General features: G+C 45.6%; 3 protein-coding genes across 3 annotated transcripts; all 3 read left to right on the top strand.

Moving 5' to 3' along the window:
• The first annotated feature begins 5,273 nt into the window (after window positions 1-5,273).
• LOC127310306 (uncharacterized) lies at window positions 5,274-6,704 on the top strand. The gene is made up of 4 exons (XM_051340990.2): window positions 5,274-5,347; window positions 5,443-6,188; window positions 6,276-6,437; window positions 6,537-6,704. Exons 2-4 carry the CDS (start codon window positions 5,454-5,456, stop codon window positions 6,702-6,704), a joined length of 1,065 nt encoding a protein of 354 aa, XP_051196950.2. The 5' UTR covers window positions 5,274-5,347; window positions 5,443-5,453.
• A 482-nt stretch (window positions 6,705-7,186) lies between these two features.
• Window positions 7,187-9,018, top strand: LOC139832070 (uncharacterized). The gene is made up of 6 exons (XM_071821499.1): window positions 7,187-7,601; window positions 7,690-7,885; window positions 7,981-8,079; window positions 8,277-8,542; window positions 8,619-8,694; window positions 8,817-9,018. Exons 1-6 carry the CDS (start codon window positions 7,513-7,515, stop codon window positions 8,922-8,924), a joined length of 834 nt encoding a protein of 277 aa, XP_071677600.1. The 5' UTR covers window positions 7,187-7,512; the 3' UTR covers window positions 8,925-9,018.
• Window positions 9,019-9,259: 241 nt separating this feature from the next.
• LOC127310307 (replication protein A 32 kDa subunit B-like) lies at window positions 9,260-11,475 on the top strand. Its single transcript, XM_051340991.1, has 8 exons — window positions 9,260-9,322; window positions 9,427-9,534; window positions 10,333-10,430; window positions 10,524-10,565; window positions 10,679-10,756; window positions 10,840-10,912; window positions 11,212-11,306; window positions 11,400-11,475. Exons 1-8 carry the CDS (start codon window positions 9,260-9,262, stop codon window positions 11,473-11,475), a joined length of 633 nt encoding a protein of 210 aa, XP_051196951.1.
• The last annotated feature ends 9,065 nt before the right edge of the window (window positions 11,476-20,540 follow it).

Raw genomic sequence — 20,540 nt, 5'->3', positions numbered from 1 at the left:
TAGGTGGACCTTTTCTTTCTTTTCTTTTTCCTCGAGTCGTGCACTCTGATTTGCTATGGTGAATTTTTCCACTACATGATTGAAGCTTGCAAAAATCCAGATATGTTGTGTGCTCAATACAAGTTTGTTCTAATGTTTATGATCTCGCCTCTGATTAATTCAGAAAAAATGCAAGCCCATAGTCAAACCAATACAAATTTTGATGGAGAATGCGAGTATCGTTTTGTTAGCTTCAGTTTTGCTCCAAATTTGGTCAGATTGTTGGGTGTAGCTTTGTTTCAGATTAGCGATGTTGTTAGACTGAAAACTATAGTCTAAAAACAGTGAAAATTGTAGCCTGTAGCATCATTTTTTTCAATTTACTTGATTACAGAACTGTTTAATTTTTAGTTGATGATTTGACATAGTACATTTTCACCACCAAAAGAAATAGAAGATAAGAAAATGCAGTGCATACGCATAAGAGAAAATTCCTAAGTACAAACCTTCTCCGATTATTACTTTCGATACAGTTTCTCCGACTTCACGAAGTGCAATAATATCGTATGAATCAGTACACACCTTTTATTTGCTAAGTACAAGCGATTGGAGCTGCCTCGATTTCTATTTTATTTTTCTGGAATCATCTCTTTTGCGGTATTATTTGAATAGAAAACACCCGCTTAATATAGGAAGTACAAGAAAACCGACAAAATCCAAATGTACAAAAAACAAAAATAATCCCATCACCCGCAAGGAAGTTCATATACTTGAAAACGAGAAGCACAACCATTCGGCACGGGCAGTACACCCAATTAATATAGAAAAGTACAAGAAATCCGACAAAGTCCAAATATAGAAAAAACAAAATAATCCCGTCATCTACGAGGAAGTACGTGCAGTGATTCTGAGAAGTACAGGCGGAGACAACAGGAAGTACAAGCGGTAATTACATGAATTAAAAGTGTTCAAAGAAAAATACTCTCAACTAAGTTCACATAGGGAAAAACAATAATAATCCCATCACCCGTAAAGAAGCTCATATACTTGACAATGAGAAGTACAACCATTCAACATGAGCAATACACCCACTTAATATAGGAAGTATAAGAAACCCGGCAAAGTCCAAATGTAGAAAAAACAAAATAATCCCGTCATCTGCAAGGAACTACGAGCAGTGATTCTGAGAAGTACAGGCGGAGACAACAGTAAGTACAAGCGGTAATTACATGAAGAAAATACCCCCACATAAGTTCACATAGCAACATTGTGAAGTTCAAATATTAAGATCTGGGAAGTGCAAAATCTCTTAAAATAGAATATAGGGACAATCTAACATTATCATTTTGAAGCACACATGCTAGTTTTTGTAAAACACAATAGTATCAAAACATTTTCAGGAAGTACAACCATGAAGGCCAAGCAGTACAAGGACATGTCGTGGGAAGTTCAGATGCGCATGGTTGTGCTGAGCATTTTGTGTGGCCATGGACCTCAAACGAACACCGTATGAGAAACTTATAGTCATTTTACTGAACACTTTCGTGAAACAGCACCGAGAAGTACAACCGCATTTCCCTAGAAGTGCAAGTTCGGTTCGAGGGAAGTTCAATGCTCTGTTTTTACGGGGCGGAAATCTATTGTTCAACTCTCATCGATTTGATCACCAACCACTTCAATCATTGTCACCAAAAGCTTTATATGCTAGAGTATATGTCTAATTTCATTACCTACAACATTTACAACAAATAAATGGATCCAAGCCATCAAATTCAAACCGTTATCTCACAAAAATATACCGGAAACATGATTTCAAAACTTCTAAAATTAGTTTTAAACCGTTTGGATTTGGCAAAAATGGTAGATACAAAAAAGATGCGCAATTTTGATAGCTTTCCAACCGTATATCATTTCCATTGTTTAAATACTCCGAATGGAAATCGCGGGGAAATCATTCGGCGCCCGTCACATAAAACGGGCGGACAGTAATTCAATTTATTCTCTTAAACTGTAAGGAATTAGAGAAAACAATTTGAATAATAAAGTTGCGCCTAGTCCATAGCTTTCCAACGCCATATCATTTGCATCATTCCGACAAACGGTTGAAAAAATTCATCCAAATTACTGTCCGCTCGTTTTTTAGTACGTCCGAAATTCGGTATTTTCAAAATTGTTCAAAAACTGTGAGGATTTTGAAAAAACTTAAAACATGAAAAAGTTGCGCAATTTCATTATCTTTCCAACGGTATATCACTTGCACAGTTTCAATAAGCGATTCGAAAATCAACCTAAAAGTTCGTTTTCTGGCCATATAGAAGCGTTTTCGTATTTTTAAAATTAAATTTAAACCGTGCATAATCTGCGAAAGTTGTGAACATGAAAAAGTTGCGGTTTTTCATTATCTATCCAACGGTATATCATTTGCATAGTTCCGACGAATGGTTGGGAAACACAAAGTAGAATCAGTAGCTGTGAAGAAAATGGGAAGTTCAGGTAAGTTCGACAGAAAGTTGAACCCTGTTATCCGGAAAGTACAACCTTGTGTCCAGGGAAGTACAAGTCGGTGCTCAGAATATTATTCTGCAACCGGTTGCAGAATAGTGCTGGTATATATATATATATATATATATATATATATATATATATTATATATATATATATATATATATATATATATATATATATATATATATATATATATATATATTATATATATATATCGAAAATTGCTGGCTACAAAGGGTGGTAGCTACCCCGCACCCTATAGCCGTCCGATCTAGTCTCTTCAAGATTCCCGCTTGGTCAAAGTATCTCAAGTGCTATGTTAATTAATTCAGGTTACAGGGAACATGGCTCCATGTTATAGATAATATTCCGTTAGTGGTAACGGCCGTTAGTGAAAAGTGTGGCTTTACACGAGAGGTAGCAGACTTTTGGGCAGATTTTTCCATACTGACTCTAGTTCTATAAGAGACAATAAAGTAATGGTATCATCTTTTTTGAGAGCTACACAAACTTTAGAGCTGCCTTTGGTTGCTTCCATTTAGTTACCTTTAGATTGGAGCTTCCTTTGGTCGCTTCCATTTATTTAGCTTTACATTGGAGCTGCTTTTTGTCATCCTTTGGCCATTGTTTAATCTTTATTTGAGCTGGCACGCTGCTATATAAATCCCTCCAGCAAGACATGCCATGCATTCACGGCTCATAGTTATTGCACACTCCTTACCTTCCATCCACTCAGTTATTGCACACTCCTTACCTTCCATCCATCTATGGATTTCACTACTCTTTCTGTTGACGCACTCCTCTATGCCCCAACTGCTTTAGATCTGAAGATCCCTCGACCAGGTCCGGTAAGCAATGTTCTTAGGGTGGTTGTCTGCAGGTCTGATCAAGAGAAGATGATATCGGCATTGGTTGTGATTCAGTCCATGTGTAGCTCGGACATGGTCAGGGTCTCTCGCAACTACGACGGAGCAATCTATGCAAGCTTCTGCTATGACCACCTCGCTGATGAACTCGCTGGGCACGCGTTCAGATGGGGTGAAGAGCTTGTAGGATTCATTAGAGTTAGAAGCGTGTCTCCGATGCACCCCTTCAGCACAATTTGTGTTGAGAAAATCATCTAGGTCGTTTGATCATGTAATAAAGTTGTTAGCTTCACACTTTCTTTAATATACCAAGTCTTTGTAAGAGAATGCGCAAGGGAAGCTGTTCAACTGATTTGTATTTTTTGTATGAGTTCTAATGTACCCGTTTGATGTCCAATGCCATGGATTTCTTCATAATCCTGTCACGAATATTTTGTGCAATTATTTAACTCCCTTCGTATGTGTGTTATTCGTACAAATGTGTTCTCTAGAGTCAGCAATAACATGAAACAGACCATGATTCAAAGCAAATGTCGAATTGGAAGCCTACAAAGAGAAAAGTTTGTTTTAAACAAATGGCGCTAGGTGCGCCAAATCCGTGAATCCGCGGTGTCCTCGTCATCCTCAATTCTAGAATTCGACACGATATATTTTTCTGGGATACTACAGCAATTTGTAGGCTAATCACCGTGAAGTAAGCTTGTTTAAGCACTCATCCCTATTGACACCGACTCACAATGAACCAATCATGCATGATCCTGAAGGATAGACACAGACACACAGTGGCAGTGTGGTAACACTGAGAAAACAAACTGATTTCATAGCATACAACGATTTACATGGAAGTGTCCAACCATAAGATAGTAATCCAGCATTACTTAACAATATACATTAATTTGTTCTGTATCCTATCCAAGTTACATCAAGGTTCTCCAACTACAGAGGCCTCCTCATTCTCAGTCACAGAACTCGTGATTGGAGTAGCGATCATGAAGATAGTACCAGCTGCCATCTCTAGCAGCAACGTCGGCCAGGCATTTGGCATATAATTCAATCCCACGGCCACAATGCATGTCTCCACGGCCACCAATAGGAGCACAACGACCACTACGGCCATCGTCGGCCTTGACGCCGGTGAAGCGAACACCATGCGCCGCACATAGTAGATGAGCAGGATGGTGCAGGTGTATGAGGCCATGGTATGCGCAGCGACCAACAATTGTCCGCCGCACAGGTACAGCGAAGCAAGCACGGTGAAAGCCATCATTGTCCAGAACCACGCGTTCACCATGTCTGCAAGGAAACTGAAATTCAGCCAAACAGCTATACATCAGAACAGAAGAACAAGCGTTGATTCCTCGATTACCTGTGAGCAGTGTCTTCGAACGAGCAGACACAACAGACGCCATTGGAGCTTGCAAGGTTGGTTCGTGGAGAGGTGGGGGAGGACTCCGGTTTGCAAACCAACGGCCTGTTATGGGGACAGCGAAGTCACAGACAAAGCCAATTTGCACAGGTAAAAGGTGTCTAACCTTTAGATAAGCGGCTTGTCAGATAATCCATCAATTTGCGGCTTAAAGTTGCACCAGGCGAATATTGCACTAACCGACCTACTGGTACACCGCAGGCCATGCAGCACTAGTAAATAAAGTTAGTTCAGATTCAGAGTGACCCTTTGTTTCGTGTAGATTTCAGAGAGACCCAACATAAAGTTGGTTTAGAGTTCATAGTGCTCTGCAGCACGTCCATGGTAGACCAGCTATTGTATAAAGGTAACTTAATCTCAGCGTGGGCCTTGGTTTCAGAGTTCAGACTGGCAATTTTCAGTCTGCCTGCGCGCCAATTTTCCAAGTTTGAATTCAAAATTAGGCAACGTACACTGTATTTAAACAGGGGAGTCCAGAACGAAACCAAGCACATCGACATCTTTCAACACCGGTAAACTTAGATAGGTCTGCCCATTCGGAGATCTACTCGGATCAGCAGTTAACAATCAGGTAAAAATCCATTCAGTTTGGCAGGATTTGTTATATCTTATTCCCTCCTCTTGTTTCGTTCAAACTTGCTCATGTTTATTTGTCCAATGTTGCAGGAAATCTTTAGATGGAGAATGAACAAGCAAGCTGGAAAAAAAGGAGCAGGAGATCTCCAAGAGATGCACCACCATCTGCATCTGCAGTTCGTCCCGGGGGTCATTCAGAGGCATTCGACGATCTGATCGAGTTAGTCGCCTCATTTAATGAGCATCAACTAGCTTTAGCTCGAACCACACCTTTCGCTGTGTTCTCTGAGTGGACTAATAAGATAAGATTTGACCTGAATTTCTCCAAATGGCTGGTCACCCATGTTGATTTCATAGATAGATGCATTCTAACGGGTAGAGAATTTAACATTCCTGTTGATGCACGCTGTGCTACTAGGATTATAGGTTTGCCTAGTTCAGGTGTAGATATCATTTCGGGCGACATTTCACAAAGAGAAGCTGGCCGTTTGACAGTCCGAGAATTTCTCGGTATCAAAGTGAATGATGCACCTAGCATGACTGCCGCAAAAAATGTTCTGTTGCGTCACCGGGAGAAGCCCGACAGCGACGACGATATTATCTTCAAAGCTGCCTTCGTTGTCTATGTCATGGCATTCCTTACAGGAAGCTATGAGGTCGACGGTTCCCAAGATGACCAGTTCTGGCATGCTGTTGATGGTTCTACACCGATTGATAGTTTCAATTGGGGAGCCTACTTAGTTAACAGTTTCGTCCAATTGTGCTCTAAATCTGCGACGTCTATCAAATCTGGTATTAGTAAGCTGCCCCCTCCTGGATGCAACCTGTTTTTTCAGGTAACCCACTAGCTTTTCATTCAGTCAAAATCATTAATTACTTGTCCATATGTAAGGACAGCTTAATCTTTTGTGATACGCTTGCAGGCTCTATACTTCGACAGTATTGTCTGTCCATCTGTTGGCAAGCCAAGGAGCACCGTTCCTACAATTCTAATTTATAACCAGGATCGTATTGCACGCATGATCATGGCGGACACGAAGGGCCTGGAAGGAATCCCACCCAAGAGGGTGTTTGGAGGAGGGAAGGTACTTTCATGTTGCTTAGCTGCTACCTTTACTATAATGCTGTTCGCTCTTGTATTTACGTACAATTTTCACTAATGGCTGCATGTTTACTGCACCCAGCTTGTGAAAAATGAAACCGGAGGTAAAAAGCCCGCCCATCCTGCTATTCAGCACAAACAAGTTAGAACAAGGAACATTGTGCTTGAAGAAGCACACACTGAAGCTGATGTATCGGAAGCTGTCTCTGTTCAGGCATGTTTTAAATTCAGTGTATACGTTGAATTTTAAGATCCAGCGCATTATCATTTCATAATTTACTATCAACAATATTAATTCGTAAGTCTCTGGCAGGCTACTATTGTTGTCGCTTCAAATCATTTCAAGGCCAGATGCCTCAAACACTTAAACACAGCAAGGAAAGCAATAGAGGCTGAAACTTCTTTGTTTGCATCATCGTTGGAGCAAGCAAACAAATTACGTGCTACTGGTACAAACTAACTAATATATCTTTCATGCTGTTCTTGCCGCCAAACCAAAATTTGAATATAATTGGGCCTCAGGTGAAGCTTCTGTACGGCCCATAAGGTCCACCCTTCCACTGAAGCCCAGTTTTTTGTTTTCACCACTGACTCCGGACCCTTTTGGTAAGCACGAATTAATTCTTTTGTTTTTTCATAGTTCTTATTATTCTGTCTGTTAACTTATTGGTGTAATAATTTATTTTTTACTTTTTATTGTACCTGCATAATCAATTAAAGCTACATCCCCGCCATCTAAGAGACCTGCATTGACGGTTTCCCCAATTGTGCCGGGCGATGCATCATGTGGTCATGGGAGTACAGTTTGTCCTGATGAAAACACGCCACCATTGGATGTGGCGGCTACTCAGGATTTAAATCATCGCCGCGTTGGTTTGAAGGCAAAGGCCACAGGTGTTTCGGGCACTGCTACATCTTTTCTATCTAAATCCTTCGTTACCGCTAGGAAGGCACTCGATGCCATAAAGATAGAAACCCAGCTGAACAATCGCGTTGAAGCATTGTTTACCCGACCCAAGGTATTACAAGGGAGTGTAATATTTCAGAAATCTCCATGGATGATGGATAAAAGTCCAGCAGCTGCGGACGCAAAATCTGTTGAGGAGTTCTACGTCTTTGCAACAAGCAACACGAACGGCAACTTCAGGTACATCAGGATTTTGATTCTTATTTAACTATACAATTCTGTTTGGACATAAATGTATGGTAACGGTTTTATAATTTTGCACGTCCAGTATTTGGGTTCTCCATTGTACGCCGAAGATCATAAAGCTTACAGCTGGTGTAATTGGAGCCGAAATGAAAATGGGAGGCGTTGCATCACGGCCTCTTGTTGACCTGGCTTTTAGGCGTTTCAAGCAACAAGACCAATCCCTTTATGGCGAACACAACACCCTGACATGGAGGCATTTCGTTGAGACAGGTTTATGGGTATGTTTTTCTGCGGGATTAATTCCATCCATCCTGGGCATATGCAGTTTTTTCAGCTCAGCGAAATTCCTCTGTGTCTGTTTAAACTTGTACAGGTACTAGCAAACTCCAGCAAATCTGAGGACGATCTTCTCGAGGCTAGCTCGCTGTTTCTAGGAGAACACATCAAGTACGATGTGTGGAGATGCCAGTTGGTCGGTCCTGCATCCGAATTTTATTAATTAATTCGTTTTCTTGTACCAATTTTTTTGAAAGCAAGTGCGAAAAAATTTACCACTATGCATTAATTAAGGAGAAGAGTCTTGACAAGACAAAGTTCAGCAACCAAAAGAAAAGAAACTAAGTGATTACTCTGACATATGTGCCAATCTTTGTTTTCGTTTTGCGACAGCTACTCGCGATGGCAGACCTGGAAGGATCATGGATGGCCCTTGCCTGGGATATGAAGAGGTCTCGATTGACTGTCTTTGTGCCCGGTCTAGTCGATTCGGACGGGGGAGTGATCACAGCAGTCCGGGAGGCAGTGGACCTCATCGACGGCGCCATGAGGACCTGCATTGCCAAGCTTTTCGACGGATGGGCAGTGCAGTGGGAAAAGTGGACCCGCGTGTTCTCCCACGATGCCGTGCGAGGCTGCAAAGATACTCTCGACCGCAGGTGCGTAACCTTTTGTAGAGTTGATAACAATGAGGCATTCAACCACCAAAGTAATTCTGACAGCAATACCTAGCAGGGCGGAGTCTGGTGTCACATGCTTGAAATTCTGTCAGACTTTCACCGGACTGAGCCACGAAGCCTACACTCGCGACGTAAGTAAAGTTATCTATCCCTTTGGCAGCAGGTCTCTTTTTCTTATACTTATCATATAATATGCTCGCAACGTTCTTTCTATCGCTTTGTCTGACAGTGCCTCCGCATAAATCTTGTGCAGCCATCAACTTGCCTGAAGAATCGTCAGGACTTACTGTTCGACATGATGAACATCAAGCAAAATATGGGGAAGCTACCACCGCAGTTCGTGCAGGATATAGATGATTAAAAGATAAGCTAATAGCAGCTTCCCCACTTCAGCTAGAAAGTCGACATGTCTTGAACGCCATTTACGTGTACTGTAATCACATATGTAATCTCAAGTTTCCATCGTATTGCAATAAAGTATTTTGATTTTATTATCTTTTTTTTTTCCTTAAGACCTGCAGCCAGCTGATTTAAAGTTACCCGTATACGTATAAATTTACCCTGCTTACGGTGTTCCCACCTTCTCCCTGTACACCAATCAACACTGAGTCCCCCTTTCTGGCCGAACCAGATCTATATAAACACCCATTTGTAGACAGCTTCTCCCCGCACACCAAGGAAGACTGTCCCTCTCCAATGGCCTCCCTCTTCGAGCCATCAGAAAACTCGCAGGCCAAGCTGGAGGTTGTGCCAAATCCGGTACAGTCTTCATCAGATTCAAGCCAGCCTGTAGCGGTACGTTTAATTAGCGTTATTCAAAAACTTTCTTCAACTTTCGAATATTTATCCTCTCGCCCATCCAGGTGTTCAGTGATCCATGCCTGATGCCCGTGACCATCAAGCAAATCCATGACGCGATGGCCAAGGCAGGTGGCGAGCGCATTGTTATCAACCATACTGCTATTACAAACGTAAGTGATTTCAGAAGCATATCTTGAAATTCTTATAGGACCTGTGCTTCGGTGTCCCAAACCCCCCATCCTACCGTGCGACGCCATGGTCGATTGTTTGCTGAAGTTTTTGAATGTTGCCCATTTAAATTTGCTACCCCATTAACAAGTAAGGCGTGATAATTTTTTTTGTAAGACATCAAGTGTTGGTAACTTCATTCGGGCAGTAGTTATCATTACTGTCTCCATTGTCAAATAAATATAAATTTGGGTATGATTTAAGATAAATTTTGTAATCTTTGGCCAACTCAACAATACGAACGGGAGATGTTTTCGTGTTAAATTTAGGTTAAATTTAAAAATATATGTTTTCCCAAAAAAAACACAGTTATTCACGCAGTAGAGAGGCAAAAGGGCAGCGCCGGGATCACACGCCACACGGAAGCAGGCTGTGAGGAATTTAGAACAAATTGTGAAAGCCAGGATTTGAACTCGAGAGCTGGGGCTCTGATCCCATGTTAAGCTTCATGCACTAGGCACTTAAACCAAAAGTTCGAACTAATGGAAAGGGCTTGGCAATCTATTTGTACACGTCAACAATAACTACTCCCGTTTTAACACAAGCAGGTCCGTATACTTGGAAGGATAGTTGGAAAAGAGTTGTCAGGTGGCAAAGGCAATTTTGACATCGAAGATGGCACCGGACTCATAAATGGAATTTATTGGTACGTGTTTCATCAAAAGTTCGAACTAATGGAAAGGGCTTGGCAATCTATTTGTACACGTCAACAATAACTACTCCCGTTTTAACACAAGCAGGTCCGTATACTTGGAAGGATAGTTGGAAAAGAGTTGTCAGGTGGCAAAGGCAATTTTGACATCGAAGATGGCACCGGACTCATAAATGGAATTTATTGGTACGTGTTTCATATTTTTTTTATAAAATCATCTTAATATTCAGTTAAAATTTGAAAATCCCGTTCCATTTCGATAACCTTGCACTGCCTCAGGGTGGACGACTTTGTCAACATAGACGAATTTACCGAAGTTCAGTAAGTAAAAAAACACAAAAATTCATGACGTACATTTTCTCCAACTATTACTTTGAATGTAAAGAAACATTTCTGTCCAAACTATTAATTGATGCTCTTGCCGTTTAAAACAGACCTGGAGATTATGCATGCGTTGTGGGTAGAATCATATATAATTCCAACCAGCCTGTTGTTTCTGCTTATTCGGTCAGGTAAACATTTTACAGTAACCAATTTTTCCTAGGCCCGCCAGTCAATACTCACTTTTTGCTAACTTTTGTTATCATAATTACAGGAAGATTACGAATTTCGACAGAATTACTCATCACTTCCTTGATTGCATACATTCGTTCTTGCAGTTGGAAAAGGTTTGTTCGCACCAGCGTAAATCATGATAAAATAATTCTTCCTTTTATTAACATAAAGCTACAATTTCTGGAGATGGCTAGAGAAAAAAATGCACAGGCCCAGGGAAGTGTTGCAGATTGTAGCCACGTGGCCTTGCCTTCTTGTGATGAAGATGGAAACGACTTTAAACAACCTGCCACAATAGGGACCCCACCGTCCGTGGCAATCATGCAAGCTATCAAAGATAACGACCAGCCGTAATAATTTAACTCTTTTCTTTCTTAGCTTAACAATTTGTCTTTATATTTGTTGTTCATAGCTAATAGCATACATTTTTCGTTTTAGTGGCACATTAGAAGGTGTTTGCATCAAAGTCATTTGCCAAGTCACAAATACCGATGAGGCAACCGCTAAGTAAGTAGGACAATGATTAAATCACAATTTTTAAATTTAATCTATATGTTTTAAACACTTTCCAGTAACTTGTTGCGGTTCATATGTTTGCAGAGCCTTACTCAACGACCTGGCTAGTATCGGCGAAATTTACAACACGACTGATGAGAACCGTTACAAGGCAACTTGAATCGCCTATGTCTTGTCAACATCGCGGGTTATCTCGTGGATAGTTATAATTCCGATGCATGTTGCGGCCCCAATAAATAGTAGGAATGATGTAATTCCATGAACCTATGACATTATGTGTTATTTTCATATATTTGTATTGGTAAAACTGTAACAAAGATGAATTTAAGTTATTATGTATGCCATAATGTAAGTCATTATGTTTTTCAGTATCTTTGTAATTGTGGTACGAAAAGTAAAACAGTAATTACATGACCATTATATTTTTCTTACAATCGATTCCCATCATAGAAAATGCAATTCCAAGCATGTAATATCTGATTCGCGAAGGGCCGGACTCAATAGATTCGCCCCTTCGATCTCTCCTCTTTCTCTTTCTTGCTCATGGCCTACTGTCCGAGAGCTCCGCCGCCATGGAGCACGCCTGCTTCGTCAAGCGCCACAAAGTCGATCGCGAGATAGACTTCTCCCCGTCCATCCCCACGCCCCCAATTTGGAAAGGACCATAGACAACTACATTCATGCCAATCACCGGTGGGACATCGACCTCTACAAGTCCATGACCTTCGACATAATCGTCTGTCTCCCTGACGCGCGACTAAACCTCGCTTCCGTGCCAATAGCATAGGGTCTCAACCATGATTTCTTCCACTACGGCTTGCAATGACGATGTTGGCCTACATGGCTGAAAGCACCGATGACCGTGCCTTCCTGCATCCGCGGTGGATGATGGAAGCATCAACCGCTACGAGTAGCAACATCGGCGATGGGTGGTTGTAGAACCGGCGATGGAGGCTCGCATCATCGGTGTTGCCCGGTTGTAGCACCGTCGACATGGCTCGCATCATCGATGATGGCAGATGGTACCATCGATGCTAGCCGGTTATAGCACCAGTGAAGGAGGCTCGTATCATCGGTGGTGGCTGGTTTTAGCACCACCAACGGAGGCTCGTATCATCGATGGTGGCATATGGTAGCATCGGTGCTGGCCAGTTGTAGCACCAGCGGTGGATGGTTTTATCACCGCCGATGGAGGCCCACATCATCGGTGGTTGCATATGGTAGCATCAGTGGTGGACGGTTGTAGCACCAGTGAGGGAGACTCACATCATCAGTGGTGCCCGGTTGTAGGACCGCTGCCGGAGGCTCGCATCAAAAATGGTCTCAGATGGTAGCATCGGTGTTGCCCGGTTGTATCACCAGTGACACAGGCTAGCACAATCGGTGTTGGTGGATGGTAGCATTGGCGGTGGCCGGTTATAGCACCGACGATGGCGGCTCGCGGCATGGGCGGTGGCCAGTTGTAGCACCGGCGACGAAGGCTCGCAGCATCAACTCTGGCAGATGCTACCACGGTGATGGCCGGTTGTTGAACCGTAAACGGCGGCTCGCGGCATCTGGGTTGGTCATTCCTACGATCAGTGTCGCGCGGTTGTAGCGCCGACGATGGCCGGTCGCAACACCCGTAGCCACTCACAACCCCGTAAGTGGCAAAAGGTACCATCTGTGCTGGCCGTTGTAGAACCGCAAATGGCGGTTCGCAACATCCATGTTGGTCTTTCGTACGATCGGGAGGTGGATAGTGGTACCATCGGCAGCGGGCGGTTGAACCGCCGATGATGACCGCTCGCAGCCCCCCCCCCCCCCCCCCCCCCCGCAGTGGACGGTGGTCCCATCGTTGGTGCGCGGTTCAAGCGCCAATGATGGCCGCTCGCAACCCTCACGGTGGAGGGTGGTAACATTGGCGGCGCGCCTTTGAAGCGCCGATGATGACCGCTCGCAGCCCCCGTAGTGGACGGTGGTACCATTTGCGTAGTGCGGTTGAAGTGCCAACGACGGCCAGTTGCAGCCTCCTAAGTGGAGTGTGATACCATCGGCGACGCACCGTTCAAGCACCGACTACGAGTGCTCCCAGCCCCCGCGGTCGTCGGTACTGCCACCAGCGACTGTCGGTGGTAGCACCTTCGGTGGCCGATGGTAGTATCGGAGGTGGCCGCGATGGCGACTGGCATGATCATCGATGTTCGATGGTATTATAGGTGCCTGCCGCTCTTATCACCGGTGGTGGTGAGGCGAGATTAGGGTATTTTTTTCTCATGCCAAGGCTGTGTTACGGAGGAAGGTGGGAAAAAAGACGTGTTAATTGGTGGATTATGCCTGAAGTTCAAAGCGCTCGATTCTCCGTTAAATTATCAGCAGTGCGCCAGACCGCCAGTCCCCATAATACAAAGATGGTGACCTAGTGCACTGAGCGGCCGAGTTATTTTAAGTAATATATAGCGAACACGATGGCAATTAAAAACGTAGTAGCGAGGCAAGAACTTAAAACAGATGGAGAAGAAAGGGTACAAAATAGGTACAAGTACGCTAATACAGATTAAACTAACGCAGGGACGCACAACGCCCGGCGTATTATATTATGTTGCTTAAGTTCCATATAAGTCTTCATTCTTCTTCGTCGTCGTCCGAGCACAAGTCAATGACCTCTTTCCCTTTGCCGACGCAGACAGTGGCCGGCTTCTCTGCCTTCATTCTCCTGGAGGATCCCACAGACGATTCCGGTGCATCGGGGTCAGTACATGCTCCCCAATGCTGCATGTCCATCGCATCCTTCCCCGACTCTTCAGTGTCGTCGACTCGTCGTCGTCGGGGCAGCCAGCATCAATCCATGCGAATAACTCTGCATTTGACGCCTCAAGTTCCTCTATGGCACGCCGCGCGCGCTTATAGTCTTGGTGTTCCTGCACCTCCACGTTGATGAGCTTGGACGAGTCAGCTTCTTCTTGATCCACCTCCATGGCCTTCTTCTCCTTCTCCTCCATCACCGGCTCTTCCTCCCGCGGGCGACGGACTCCACGCAGCTCAAAGAATTCGCCTCTTGGAGGCGAAGGAGGCGCTTCATTCATGGGAGCTACGCCGCTATTCTCTGATGGGGAGGGTGCGCGGCCCAGCATCTTCCTTTTGCGCGAGTGATTTCAGATGATAGCTAAGAAGCGACTAAGGAGGTGAGTGCCATTCCCTGGAGAGCCAGCGTCATTTATACCGAAGCATCAACGCACAGCAATTCTTTGGACATCGTGTGTTGCAGAGGTAAGATAAAGCAGCTGGTACTCGGCTGGTCTTATCTCCTTTAGGTGGACATTTCCACCGCTTTGAATAACCTCTGAATCATGCTGCAGTAAAGTAAGCCGAGGCAACAAAAAATTGCGTCTGCTCGTTGCACTGTAGCCTTTATTTGCAACAAGTCTGCCCTAAATGTGTTCTTCGGTGGTGGCACTGCTTTCCGGCTATCTCGAGCAACATTTGCCACGCATGTGAATAGAGAATTCTTGCCCTGTAAGTATGCTCTACCGAAGCAGCATACGAACTTTCCTTTTAAATACATATTCTTCAGACATGAGCACTTACATGTCCTCACACCGCACCCTTCTATCACTACAGGAATGGCGCGATGCGCCGACGGCCGTGGCGTACGCCGACGGCCAAATGTCGGGGCCGTCGGCGTACGTCCGGTCCAGGGCAGCGGCCCAAAGAGCCCCTCGGCGTAGACATCCCCTCGGCGTAGAGACGGATACGCCGACGGCCACCCTCGGCGTACCCAAGGCCGTCGGCGTAGCACGAGCATCTGCTCCGGTCCCGCTCCGGCCGTGACGGCCCGGTCACGGCGTCAGCGAGGCGCCGAGGGCCACCCTCGGCATAGGGCATCACCCACCTATGCCGACGGCCACCCTCGGCATACATTTTTTTTTCTTTTTTTCTTTTTGGTCATTAACTTCATATTATGTTGGTTTTATTTATGTACTAGTATGAATTATGTAAAAATAGTTACTTTTTTAAAGAAAAAAATGGTAGATGGCTTATGTAGATCCCACGAGTGACGCTCTTCGTAGACGGGTCGACGGGATCCAGTAGGCCCAACATCTGCTATCGATGTACATATGTCCTAAAACAAAGGAAAAAAGTCCATTGCTAACCCTAACTCTAACCCTAACCCTAACCCTAGGGGTAGATTTGCGGGGTCCCCGCCCCCTAGGGTTTCCCTAGATACAAACCACCGGAGCGTCCGAATCGCTGGAAACTCCTGCTACGGCTCATCCGGGGCCTATTTCATTCCAAACCTATGGTTTCCATGTGCATATGTCCTAAACAAAGCAAAGAAATTAAAAAAATCCATTGGTGAACCCTCGCACGAAAAAAGCTATAGGGGTAGATCTGCAGGGTCCCCGCCCTAGGGTTTCCCAAGATACAGATCACCGGAGCGTCGGAATCGCTTGAAAACTTGCATTTGTCCCTAACATATGTGTACAAGTGTGATGTAAGGTTTGTCTAACCTTGCATGTACCCGGCGTTGACGATTTCCGCATACATGGGCCCACACTTGGTAAAATCCAGGATTTGTATGTGGAAACTCCTGCTACGGCTCATCCGGGGCCTATTTCATTCCAAACCTATGGTTTCCATGTGCATATGTCCTAAACAAAGCAAAGCAAATAAAAAAATCCATTGGTAAACCCTCGCACGGAGAAAGCTATAGGGGTAGATCTACGGGGTCCCCGCCCTAGGGTTTCCCAAGATACAGATCACCGGAGCGTCGGAATCGCTTGAAAACTTGCATTTGTCCCTAACATATGTGTACAAGTGTGATGTAAGGTTTGTCTAACCTTGCATGTACCCGGCGTTGACGATTTCCGCATACATGGGCCCACACTTGGTAAAATCCAGGATTTGTATGTGGAAACTCCTGCTACGGCTCATCCGGGGCCTATTTCATTCCAAACCTATGGTTTCCATGTGCATATGTCCTAAACAAAGCAAAGCAAATAAAAAATCCATTGGTAAACCCTCGCACGGAGAAAGCTATAGGGGTAGATCTGCAGGGTCCGCGCCCTAGGGTTTCCCAAGATACAGATCACCGGAGCGTCGGAATCGCTTGAAAACTTGCATTTGTCCCTAACATATGTGTACAAGTGTGATGTAAGGTTTGTCTAACCTTGCATGTACCCGGCGTTGACGATTTCCGCATACATGGGCCCACACTTGGTTTTCCATTTTCGGGGTGCCGGAAGGGCTTTTTTTGTGAAGCAGCTACATGGTGCGCATTTCAGTATCGCGCGGGACCTCCGCGCGGCGGTAGGATACCTCCTACGCACCACCTATCACATGCCATATGCGCGCGGAAGCCATCTGGGAATCCCACCCGCTTCCTGCGGTGCCCCGCCGAATCCGCTGGAAACTGTCCGGATTTGAACTGGGGCGACACTTTCCTTCGCTCAATAAATGGAGGGAAAAATGTTTTTAGGTCTAGGACGCGTCATTTTATGTGCTAAATGTTTTCCGTTTCGCGCGTTGGCGGACGGGTGCACGCGCGCGCCGGTGCGGCCATACCGCATGTCCGGCGGCCCCGTTTTGCGCAGTTGGCAATGCATACGGAGCCATAAAATCGAGCGGAGCCGCGTGGCGTCATTTTATGTGTCCTAGTAACCACTGCAAAAGACGGAACTGGGATACGGCAATTATCTTGGAGAACCCTTCACGAACAGGGCTATCTCGTCCGGAGTTCTATGGCTTTTAGGGGAAATGAGTAGGAAACGGCCCGTTTCACCACATAGTTTGTCGGAACGAGGCCATATTTGGCACGTGCGTGGGCCTTAGGATGGGAAGCAAGGCCCCGGTCGCGGATTTCCAATCCGAACCACGGGCGACGGTTTTTCCATTTTCGGGTGCCGGAAGGGCTTTTTTGTGAAGCGGCTACATGGTGCGCATTTCAGTATCGCGCGGGACCTCCGCGGCGGTAGGATACCTCCTACGCACCACCTATCACATGCCATATGCGCGCGGAAGCCATCCGGGAATCCCACCCGCTTCTCGCGGTGCCCGCCGAATCCGCCGGAAACCGTCCGGATTTGAATCGGGGCGACACTTTCCTTCGCTCAATAAATGGAGGGAAAAATGTTTTTAGGTCTAGGACGCGTCATTTTATGTGCTAAATGTTTTCCGTTTCGCGCGTTGGCGGACGGGTGCACGCGCGCGCCCGGTACGGCCATACCGCATGTCCCGGCGGCCCCGTTTTGCGCAGTTGGCAAAGCAAACGGAGCCAAAAAATCGAGCGGAGCCGCGTGGCGTCATTTTATGTGTCCTAGTAACCACTGCAAAAGACGGAACTGGGATACGGCAATTATCTTGGAGAACCCTTCACGAACAGGGCTATCTCGTCCGGAGTTCTATGGCTTTTAGGGGAAATGAGTAGGAAACGGCCCGTTTCACCACATAGTTTGTCGGAACGAGGCCATATTTGGCACGTGCGTGGGCCTTAGGATGGGAAGCAAGGCCCCGGTCGCGGATTTCCAATCCGAACCACGGGCGAGGGTTTTTCCATTTTCGGGGTGCCGGAAGGGCTTTTTTTTGTGAAGCAGCTACATGGTGCGCATTTCAGTATCGCGCGGGACCTCCGCGCGGCGGTAGGATACCTCCTACGCACCACCTATCACATGCCATATGCGCGCGGAAGCCATCTGGGAATCCCACCCGCTTCCTGCGGTGCCCCGCCGAATCCATTGGAAACTGTCCGGATTTGAACTGGGGCGACACTTTCCTTCGCTCAATAAATGGAGGGAAAAATGTTTTTAGGTCTAGGACGCGTCATTTTATGTGCTAAATGTTTTCCGTTTCGCGCGTTGGCGGACGGGTGCACGCGCGCGCCCGGTACGGCCATACCGCATGTCCCGGCGGCCCCGTTTTGCGCAGTTGGCAAAGCAAACGGAGCCAAAAAATCGAGCGGAGCCGCGTGGCGTCATTTTATGTGTCCTAGTAGATGCTCGGAATGTCAGAATTGCGATTGCTACAGATGGCTTCAATCCATATGGTATGTCGACTGCCACTTACAGTTGTTGGCCCGTGTTTGTAATTCCGCTCAATCTCCCTCCCGGAGTCCTAATGACGAGGAAGACCATGTTTCTGTCGCTGATCATTCCAGGGCCCCATTACCCGGGGAAGAACTTGAGTGTCTACATGCAGCCGATTGTGGATGATTTGAACCACTCTTGGCACCACGGGACGTTGACGTACGACCGAGCATCGAAGACAAACTTCTGCATGAAAGTTTGGTTGCAGTATACCATGCATGACATGCCCGGGTACGCCCTAACATGCGGATGGTGTACAGCTGGTAAATGGCCATGCCCAGTGTGCAGGCATCGACTTGAGTTCCTTTGGCTAAATAAGGGTCGCAAGTATGTTGCGTTTGACACGAATCGGCAGTACCTCAAACGGAGGCATCCGTTCAGAGAAGACCAAAAGAACTTCAAGAAAGGCAAAGTTGTGCATGAAGTAACAGAGGTGCCAAAGTTCGATGGTATAGCTGTTGATGCCGAGCTACGTGCTCTCGTGCCAGCGGCATCGGAATCTGACCATCAATTTGAGGGATATGGTGTAACGCACAACTGGACTCACGAGGCAGCCTTAACGAAGCTCGAGTATTACAAGGACCTCGAACTTCCCCATAACATCGATGTGATGCACACCGTAAAGAATGTCGCGGAGTCCTTATTTCACACGTGCCTAAACATTCCCGGGAAGTCAAAGGATAATGTCAAGGCTAGAGTCGATGTTGAGAAGCTCTGTGATAGGAAGAAATTACACATGCAACGTCCTACTGGCCGTCGAAAGAATTGGTTCAAGCCGCACGCCGACTTCTGCCTTGATTCCATCCAAAAGAAGGAGGCATTCAAGTGGCTAAAATACGTTGTGATGTTCCCTGATGGTTATTGTTCGAATATGAGCAAGGGAGTCAATCTTTCGACGGGAAAAGTCACCGGGCTCAAGAGTCACGACTATCATATATGGATTGAGCGGCTGATGCCGGTGATGCTTCGAGGGTATCTCCCCGAGAAAATATGGCGAGTGCTCGCGGAGTTGAGCCATTTCTTCCGCACGCTACGTGCTAAGCGGATATGTCCTAAGGTTATTGAGAAGCTGCAAGTTCAAGTGCCGGAGTTGCTATGCAATTTGGAGATGATCTTTCCGCCAGGCTTCTTTACTCCGATGGCACATCTCATTGTGCACCTCGCAAACGAGGCACTCTTGGGTGGCCCAGTGCAGTTTCGGTGGCAGTTTTGTATTGAGAGAGAGTTCAAGTATATTCGGAAGATAACTGGAAACAAAGCCAAGATTGAAGCATGCATAGCTGAGGCAACGTGCCTTCGGGAGATGGCAGATGCCGCAACAACGTACTATCCTGATGAAGTTCCCACTCTGCATAACCCGGTCTCTCGTTACAATGTCGACGTGCCCATGAATGACCCCAAGCTTCAACTATTCCAATGTCCCGGTGGCAAGGCTGGTAAAGGACAAAAATATAGATTGGAGAGGGAAGAGAAGGATTGCATAATGCTCTATGTGCTTATGAACATGAAGGAAGTGGTGGGGGGGGGACGACGACGATGGCGGTCACGATTTCATTAGGTAACATGGTGTAATGCTTATTGTATCTAGTTTCGATCACCTACACTCAACTCGGTCTAATGCTTATTGTATCCTTTCAGCGAATTCACGGATGAACAGTGGTGGCTTCCGCGCGATCCCACGGGCGCGGAGTTGGAGACTCTATTGAAAGAGGGTGCTCCTGAAGTAAAAATAAACTTTGTGTCTTGGTTCATGAAAAAAGTAATGTCTAAGCTGTCCCTCTTACCTACCAATATGTGACTTGTCCCTGTTATTCCACGTAACTAATGCACACAACAAATTTGAACCGTGATTGTAGGGAGCTGATGCAAACGTTGAGATGACAGATGAGTTGAGATGTGTTTCCCAAGGTTGTAACCGTGACGTCATGAAGTATGAGAAGTATGACGTGAATGGGTTTCGATTCCATACAGAGACACACCAGAAGGGCCGGGCGAATCCAAAAACGATAAATACTGGTGTCTTCACTAAAGGATCCGATACCTTTGATTACTACGGGAGGTTAGAGAATGTATACGAGCTGACCTTCAACCGTACAAACAAACAACTCAATCTCGTTGTGTTCAAGTGTCATTGGTTCGACCCAAGAGGTGGACAGAGAATTAC

The sequence above is a fragment of the Lolium perenne genome, chromosome 6 (assembly GCF_019359855.2).
Source record: "Lolium perenne isolate Kyuss_39 chromosome 6, Kyuss_2.0, whole genome shotgun sequence".
Lineage (NCBI taxonomy): Eukaryota > Viridiplantae > Streptophyta > Magnoliopsida > Poales > Poaceae > Lolium > Lolium perenne.
Note: the sequence above shows the minus strand (reverse complement) of the source record. Positions and strands in the feature narration are given on the sequence as shown.